General features: G+C 36.9%; 1 protein-coding gene across 1 annotated transcript; it reads right to left on the reverse strand.

The window, feature by feature from the left end:
- Positions 1–2,484: 2,484 nt before the first annotated feature.
- On the reverse strand, positions 2,485–3,444 carry LOC128519285 (putative gustatory receptor clone PTE03). The gene has a single exon (XM_053492959.1). It carries the CDS (start codon positions 3,430–3,432, stop codon positions 2,485–2,487), a length of 948 nt encoding a protein of 315 aa, XP_053348934.1. The 5' UTR covers positions 3,433–3,444.
- Between the last annotated feature and the right edge of the window lie 6,218 nt (positions 3,445–9,662).

Below are 9,662 nucleotides of genomic sequence, written 5' to 3' on the forward strand. Positions count from 1 at the left end.
ACCAATCTTCTCAAACTAAACAGCAGCAAAACGGAGCTCATGGTGGTGGCACAGGCACCACTGCCTAGGAAGGTTGCGGACCTCCACCTGGATGTGGATGGCTGTTCCATCACTCCATCCCCTGAAGTCTGCAATCTGGGCATCATCCTGGATCCTACCCTATCATTTCAGTCCCACGTCAAAAGAATGACCAAATCTGCCTTCTATCACCTAAGGAATATCTCCAGACTTAGGCCCTCACTCTCTGTTTCAGTAACAGAGACCCTCATCCACTCTTTCATCTCCTCCCGTCTGGACTACTGCAATGCCATCTTGTCAGGTCTGCCAAACAAAGCCCTGGATAGACTGCAATACGTCCAGAATGCTGCTGCAAGGGTTCTAACAGGCACTAGGCCCTGGCACCACGTCACTCCCATTCTCAAACAGCTTCACTGGCTCCCCATCAAATCCCGCATTAGCTACAAAGTCCTCCTCCTCACCTACAAATCTCTCCACGGACTGGCTCGCCACTACCTTACTGACCTCCTCCACCCCTACACCCCTCTAAGGTCCCTGCGGTCCTCTTCCAAGGGTCAGCTGATCGTCCCCAGCAGCAGACTCAAAACCTTTGGCGACAGAGCCTTTAATGTAACTGCCCCCACCCTCTGGAACAAGCTACCCCTTCATGTCCAACGTGCCCCTTCACTACCCCTATTTAAAAAGTACCTCAAAACACATCTCTTCACAGAGGCCTTTGGCCCCTAGTTCCCCCCCCCCTCCCCCCTTACATGCTTACATTACACACGCCTTATTCTGTAAAGCGACCTTGGGTATTTTGAAAGGCGCTATATAAAACTGAGATATTATTATTATTATTATTATTATAATTTCTACAAAAAAAAGAAAATTGGACATGACGGTGAAACAGTTACTCAGTACTTATGTAGTCTTTTTACTGAAGATTTTTTTTTACTCTTACTTGAGTTAAATTTTTGTCACTCTACCTCTGTCTTCTAGTACAGTATAATGTTCTGTAGCTCTTGCCCTGTTTTTAGTGTCTTTGTGTAACAGCTACTGTAGAATCAACACAACAGGTTTGAATCAATACTGTACCTGTATATTCTAATAATAATGTCTGTCTTTGTTCAGACAACTGTTTATGTTTTATATGTTTTTGTGGTTGTGAGAAAACCTGACATTTTTTATAACCTTGCGCAAATTAATTCAAATGAATAAAAATTTGCCTCATAAAACATGTTATAGTGTAAAAAATGCATTTAGCATCTGTAAACTCCTTAAGTGTACTGGTAACACATTTGCAATAGTATACAGCAGTATAAAAGACTGTGTACTGCATTATATAATAAAAGTATATTTTTATTAAACACAAAGTGTACTGTTTTAGTATTTTGAATTGGCCAGAAGTATAACAGCATGCTACTGCTGCAATAAGAATATATTCATAGTACATGTATTATTTGTGTATTTTTACCACAGTAAAAAAAATGCTGTAATGGACTTGTAAAACATTAAATATATGCTTTTATTCCATTTATTAGTGCCAGATATGTACATTAGTACACATACAGCTGTAAGTATATTTTAGTAAAATATACTTGTGTGTGCAGAAATGTAACAATATGATAATATTAATCAACATAATATTAAGTTTAGTAAAATAATAAAGAAGTAGGTAGAGAGTATGACAAATCATAAAGGTTCACTTAGAGGTGAGAAAAGCAGATGACTACAGTATAAGACAGATCATAAAACATAAACAGTAAAGGGATGGCTAGTGGTACTCAGTGTACAGTGTGTACCCAAAGTACATGGGAAAAAACCCTAGAGTGCCCCAGTAATGAACTGTACTTATTTTATAACTAGCAGTTATGTGTATGATAAAACAAGATAAGGCGCCAGGTGCTGGACCCGACAGAGACACAAGCATAAGATACGGCGCCAGGTGCTGGATTCGGCAGAGACACGAGCACACTTAATGAAGGATTGAAACATGTTGGATACACTTGCTACACATGTAGCCGCGCACACATGTCTAAGTATGAATATAGACAAATAACCAAAAGACACACGATCAGTTATAAGAATTCTGAGTTTAATAAGTAGTCGAGACAACACAAAATAGTATGTGCATCTACATAATGACAAACAAGGAGATACCTGAAAAATTTGATATAAAAATACAAAGTATAAGGCCCAACATAAAAGTACAAAAAACATAGGGGACCTGGGTAAGCATCAATAAGAAATCACATATCAAACATCAACCTTCTCTGTGCCAGAAAAACACTTACAGGAAAATCAGCAAGGGGGACAAAAGTAGAAATGTATTTTTCTCCAATGCTTAATTTAACAAATGAGTCATTATAATATTTCTGTTTAATTTATATTTAGGCAAGATATTAGAGAAAGGATGTGACAAGTTTGTTGTTTATCATGGTTACACCATAGTAATACAATCACATACAGGCAGCAATGATTCCTATTTTAAAAAGAAACTTGTGCTTGTTTGAAATGTAATCTAAAAATTTTCTTGATATCAATGTATATCTCTTGCATTTTAAATCCATAAATTATTGGATTAAAGAGAGGAGGTATAATTAGATATTCTACTGACAGGATTATGGTAATAATGTGAGGAATTTGTTTTGATTCTATCCTGTTATTTATAATTTCAAAACAAATGTTTATAGAAAAATTGATAAAAATAATAAGATGCGGCAAACAGGTCTGTAGAGCTTTTCTTCTGAAATCTTTAGAATCTTTTAAACACACACAGAGTATCCTGATATATGAGAAAATCATGAAGATCACTGGAGGAAACACTGAAGTTATAAAAACCAACAATCCATATATATTACTAAGAGATGTTCCTTTACAGCTGAGTTTAACAATGGAGTAATTATCACAGTATATTCTGTTGAATTTAAATTTACACAGCTGAAGTTGGGATGTTAAAGTAATACCAACACCCATCTCACAGCACGGTAAAAACCATGATAAAAATAATATCTTTCTGACAGTGGACATTTTTACAAGAGTTGCATAATGTAATGGTTTACAGATGGACACAAATCTGTCATATGCCATAGCTGATAACAGTGTAAACTCTGATGCACCATATGTGTACAAACAAAATGCTTGGAATAAACACTCTTTATAAGACACAATTTGTTTTTCAGACAGTAAGTCAATGAGCAGTTTAGGATAAAAAGCAGTCGACCCCAAGAGAGCATTACAAAGCAAAGCAGCAATGAAAATGTACATGGGTTCATGGAGATGTTTCTTTCTAAATATTATGAAAATGACAAGAGTATTAAAACAGATAATCATTATATATACAGTAAGACAAAGTGTAAAATAAATGTATCTGTAGTGCTCTATTTCAACATGTCCCTCCAGTGTTAAATATGTAAAATTGTTAAAATCATCCATTAATTTGTTGAATGTGATCCATGTGGTTTTATAATAATCGCTAAGGGAGCCAAGTGTAAACAAAGAGAAACATCAGCTATGCTGAGCATCTCAAATTTAAGGACATTTATACATTCTCCCATTAAAACACAAAGTCCTTGGTGATTTATCTTATAGAAGATAAATACATCCTAAATATCTTCATATTCTTGTGTACTGTACTAGTCGAAAATTTGGAAACATCTTAATTAATTAATTTTTTTTGTTTACTTTTTCTACATCATTTAACAATACCAAATACGTCAAATTAATAATGTAAAATTTTGGCTTGTATGTTTTTCATGACCCATTTAAAAAGTACTATTTCAATGCTCACTGCTTTTTTTTCATTTTAAATTGTGTAGGTCGAGGGAGAAGTTGAAAGATGGTAAATAAGCTAAACCAGATGTAGGTCCACCATCAGAGCAGTTTTACTGCCACTTTCACTCAGTTTAGGATGCCTTTGGTGTAAGTTAGGGTTTGTTAGAATTTTTGCTCATTGCTTTATTTTCTGGATCTGGATTATTGTCAAAAAGAGAATCCAAGAAGAGAATCAAAACCGTGTGCTGTCACAGCCAGACAGTGATGTTTACTGTTTATTATTGCTCTGTTTTATCTTACTGTTTCTGTGATCCTTTTTGTGAAACTTTTTTTCCCCTTATGGCATAAAGTCTGACATTTAAAGTTCTTAGGTCCCCATTCCACTGAGCCAAATGTGCTCCCAACTCTAGACCGATGCAAAATCATTATTACTACTGGAAAGCTCGATACAGGATGGTAAATGGCTGCCTCAAGCCTTTTTTGGGCTCTGTATGAATTCTGACGTGGTCGTCTGCCTCGTTATTGTCAGGAGAAATAATTGGAGCATGTTAAAACATTTTGGCTGTCCCCTCCCAATATTAATGTCTTGTTAATGCCTTGGTATCAATTTATAAGTAATAAATAAATAAATAAATAAATAATACAATTAATATAAAATAATGCAAAAAAATAACTCACTCATCATGCATCTAGCTGCTACATTCAAACTAGAAATGGAGAACAGTGGAGTGTGCTCTTCTCCAGTTTCTGATAGGCTGGTATTGACCCTAGTCCAGTCTCTGGTTGGCTGAAATTGTGCCAGAGTTTTAATACTGCTGCATTTTAAGCAAGTGTAGTCTACTAGTAGTTTTGTTGAGTGCACGCAAGAGATGTAAGAGATGGAACACACATAAATGAGCTTGAATGGGCAAAAGTGGGTTTTAGTGTGCAAATGCCTGCTTACAGATCTGGCATTTAAAAACGCACATTTTCAGAAAAGGGATCCCGCGGCAAGCTGTGAAAATGCCCTTCATTACCTGTAAGGGGCAGTCGTGTTTAAGTCTAAAGTATTGTGTGTCTACTGAAGCCGAAAATGTGTTGTGTCTCTTAGGCGCCTGTTGACAGCAAGCGACAGAGCGCATAAACGTGTCAAGCTCAAACTGATATGTATTTATTCTTCATTTTCTTCTCTCCTTCAATAATGATACTTCTTTGACTGCGCTTTCTCCATACAGTGGAACCTAGGATTACGAGTAACGCGGTTTATGAGTTCCGTAAGATTCCGGAACTCCGCCAGAGTTGATTGGTTGGAAGCATGTTTAAAGAAGAAGATAACGTCAAAAACACACACACAAACTCTACGTGCGCACACACACACAATCTCTCCAGTAACAGTATTACAAAGTCTTCACTTCGTAATACACCTGGCCATAAATAAAAATGAATATTTAGGCCTAAAAAGATGCTTTAAAATTTATCTAAAATTCATTCATCGGCGTGTATAAACCCACAGCCCTAACAAAAAGGCATATTACATAGGTTACATTTTAAAAGTACAGTCGCAAGTAAATGACAAACTCCATGTAATGTTGTAAAATATAATTAAAACAGTATTAGACACAAATATATGATATGGTATATGCAATGAAAAAGCTATTTACATGGGTGCTCTAATGTAAAGCAAACGCAATTATTAATTTATTGTGTATATTTAACTTCATTCAGCCGTTCAAGTTATATGAAAAATAACGTACCTACCAGCCTACTATTATTTTCTGTTCAAATTTTAAGATGCCCGCGTGTGTGTGCAAAAAGATGAATTTTACAAAGAATACAAAAGTGTATAATTTGTAGATGTATATGTATATTTAATTCTCTGAATATACCGCGACAGCGCACTCTGTAAAACCTCTTGTCACCTTTACGATAGGTGTGAAGTAATCAAACCGGTTTAGCTGCTGGGGGAATTCGCATAATTGGGGGTTTTAAAACAAATTAACAAGGCCGAGCAGACATCTCTGCCTAAAATGTATTTCACCAGCAAAACATAAACATAAATAGAAAAATAAACATAAGTAGATATAAAATTTTTAATGGTAACAATTAAATCAGACTTCATAGTTGGATTTGATACTTTGAGTGCAATTCATATATTTAGCATAGTAAACGTATTATACACACACACACATTGATTTATACACATCGTGCAGCTCTTTCTCTGCCACTCGGCTTTTCTCATGCCACTCTCCATAATATTGCATCTCTTTTTTATGCATATGGATGTGCAAGTGCGCCGCCGACAAAGAGCGCGTGTTTATGTTACCGCGGATGCGGATGTATCGCCGCCGACCCCTTCACTTTTAATTTACAGAGGAAGAGATATTGATACTTTCTCGATACAGCGAATTTCTCTGAGCAAATTAATAATAATTTCCATAAATGAAAAGGAGGAAGAAAAAAAGGTGCAGCTGAAAGTTACGCGAAAATAAGAAAAAGCTTTAAATGCTGTGAAATGCTTCAAATAAATAGATTCTGCCCATAACTGTAACTGGTCAGGGACAGCGAGGCTGGATCCAGCAGCCCACCACATCCCACATCATAATACACTGGCTTATTTAAGTGGAGATTAAATTTTAAAACTACTTACTAGTATAAAAATATAACACAATACAAAAACGTAAAAAAAAAAAAAGTATCACTGAACATATATTGGGTCATATTTGTAAAAAACAAAACAAAATATAAAACTATGTATAAAGACAATATTTTCAGTGTCCAGTAGCACCAGTCTCACAGAGACCCAGGAGGCTTATAAACAATTTGACAGCAAAATAGGACATTTCCGCAGTATTGTAATTGTGATTTTTTAAATTTATTTTAAAAGATGCAAGACAATACTGCTAAAATATATCATTTACAGGAAAATGTCAGGCATATCAGTCACTTAACCCCAAATAAAAGGTCTTTCGTTGCGGGTTAAGGGCCTTGCTCAAGGGCCCAACAGTGGCAACTTGGTGGTTGTGGGGTTTGAACCTGGGATCTTCTGAACCCCTGGTCCACACCCGGTGGAGAACATTCTGGCATTTTTACTAAAACATTTTTACTTAATAAAGAGCTTTTCTTATAGAATCTAGATCTTTTTAAACAGACAGCAAGTTTCCTAATATACAAGTAGACAAGTAGTATGTTAACGTTTGTATTATGTTTGCTGTCACACCTGTGTTACGTCCCTGATGTATTACAGTGGTGTGAAAAACTATTTGAAAAACTATCCTGATTTCTTATTCTTTTGCATGTTTGTCACACAAAATGTTTCTGATCATCAAACACATTTAACTATTAGTCAAAGATAATATAATTGAACAAAAAATGCAGTTTTTAAATGATGGTTTTTATTATTTAGGGAGAAAAAAAATCCAAACCTACATGGCCCTGTGTGAAAAAGTGATTGCCCCCCTTGTTAAAAAATAACCTAAATGTGGTTTATCATACCTGAGTTCAATTTCTGTAGTCACCCCCAGGCCTGATTACTGCCACACCTGTTTCAATCAAGAAATCACTTAAATAGGAGCTACCTGACACAGAGAAGTAGACCAAAAGCACCTCAAAAGCTAGACATCATGCCAAGATCCAAAGAAATTCAGGAACAAATGAGAACAAAAGTAATTGAGATCTATCAGTCTGGTACAGATTATAAAGCCATTTCTAAAGCTTTGGGACTCCAGCGAACCACAGTGAGAGCCATTATCCACAAATGGCAAAAACATGGAACAGTAGTGAACCTTCCCAGGAGTGGCCGGCCGACCAAAATTACCCCAAGAGCGCAGAGACAACTCATCCGAGAGGCCACAAAAGACCCCAGGACAACATCTAAAGAACTGCAGGCCTCACTTGCCTCAATTAAGGTCAGTGTTCATGACTCCACCATAAGAAAGAGACTGGGCAAAAACGGCCTGCATGGCAGATTTCCAGGGCGCAAACCACTTAAGCAAAAAGAACATTAAGGCTCGTCTCAATTTTGCTAAAAAACATCTCAATGATTGCCAAGACTTTTGGGAAAATACCTTGTGGACGGTGCGTGTCCCGTTACATCTGGCGTAAAAGTAACACAGCATTTCAGAAAAAGAACATCATACCAACAGTAAAATATGGTGGTGGTAGTGTGATGGTCTGGGGTTGTTTTGCTGCTTCAGGACCTGGAAGGCTTGCTGTGATAGATGGAACCATGAATTCTACTGTCTACCAAAAAATCCTGAAGGAGAATGTCCGGCCATCTGTTCGTCATCTCAAGCTGAAGCGATCTTGGGTGCTGCAGCAGGACAATGACCCAAAACACAGCAGCAAATCCACCTCTGAATGGCTAAAGAAAAACAAAATGAAGACTTTGGAGTGGCCTAGTCAAAGTCCTGACCTGAATCCTATTGAGATGTTGTGGCATGACCTTAAAAAGGCGATTCATGCTAAAAAACCCTCAAATAAAGCTGAATTACAACAATTCTGCAAAGATGAGTGGGCCAAAATTCCTCCAGAGCGCTGTAAAAGACTCGTTGCAAGTTATCGCAAACGCTTGATTGCATTTATTGCTGCTAAGGGTGGCCCAACCAGTTATTAGGTTCAGGGGGCAATTACTTTTTCACACAGGGCCATGTAGGTTTGGATTTTTTTTCTCCCTAAATAATAAAAACCATCATTTAAAAACTGCATTTTTTGTTCAATTATATTATCTTTGACTAATAGTTAAATGTGTTTGATGATCAGAAACATTTTGTGTGACAAACATGCAAAAGAATAAGAAATCAGGAAGGGGGCAAATAGTTTTTCACACCACTGTATATCCCTGACGCTCTCTTTGGTGTGTTTCTCTCTCTCTGTTTGTAAAGCAGGTTTAATTGGCCTCTACCATGGAGAGAGGTGCTGATTGGAGGATCAGTCAGTGGTGTGTGCCTTACTCAAGCCTCCTGTACCTCCATTGGACAAGCACTTCCTGAACCTGTGTGCCTTACTCCCACCTCTACTGCTCGAGAGACAACTGCTTGACTTGTTATGGTGGTTTGCTTGTTTATATCGGACTTATTGTGTATCGACTTTTGTCATTGCCCTTTGTACATAACTTTGTATACTGTGTAAATATCATCCTGTATATAGTGGTAAGTAGGTAATCGAAGCCCTTTTTGTCCCCCCCCCTCCTGGTTATGCTAGTCAGGGAGTTAGGTAAGACTTGATGTATTTTGATATGTTTTGTTGTTAGGTTAGGTAGAATTTTGTGACTCTAGTTAGTGGGTTTGGTTTATTATTTTGGCATTGTTGGCTCCTGAAGATATTACCATGTTTGTAAATATTTGTACATAGAAGTAAACTGCAATTGATCTCATCTAACAATAGTCAAACATACCAGCCCCCATACTATGCACCGACACGGAAGAAGCCTTATCTTTCTAAAATGAGTGTCTTTGGTTTAGTATGCTATGCATACAAACATGACAAAAAGAAATTGGATGCTCGTGGTAAAAAAAGGGATTTTGTAGGGTATGAAGAAAAATAGCCCTGCCTAGCTGGTTTATTATCCAGACACAGGAAAAGTTCTTAAGCACAGGCTTGTAAAATTCATTACAAAGAACATCAGACTGAAACTGACATTTCAGTGTTAGATGATGATTCTTATGGGCAAAGATATGTATCCTCCCAGTCAAAACATAACATAGCTGATCATACTTCAAAAAAGACTCATGGACCTCAACCTGAGATTAGCAACCAGAGTAGTGCTGAGACAAAGAGAGGGGATTAAAGTACACTTTACCCTAAAATAAATAGAAATATTTGACAGATTATTTACATAATGTTGAGTGTGATGATCAGATTCTAACTAATTTTGACTATTGTTATAGCGTGTGTGATGTACCACAACCATTCAA

This window comes from Clarias gariepinus, chromosome 3, assembly GCF_024256425.1.
Source record: "Clarias gariepinus isolate MV-2021 ecotype Netherlands chromosome 3, CGAR_prim_01v2, whole genome shotgun sequence".
In the NCBI taxonomy this organism is placed as follows: Eukaryota; Metazoa; Chordata; class Actinopteri; order Siluriformes; family Clariidae; genus Clarias; species Clarias gariepinus.

What these genes read in the sequence shown, in the direction of transcription:
- LOC128519285 (XM_053492959.1), bottom strand. Translation starts at nt 3,432, where the DNA reads ATGGATGATTTTAACAATTTTACATATTTAACACTGGAGGGACATGTT.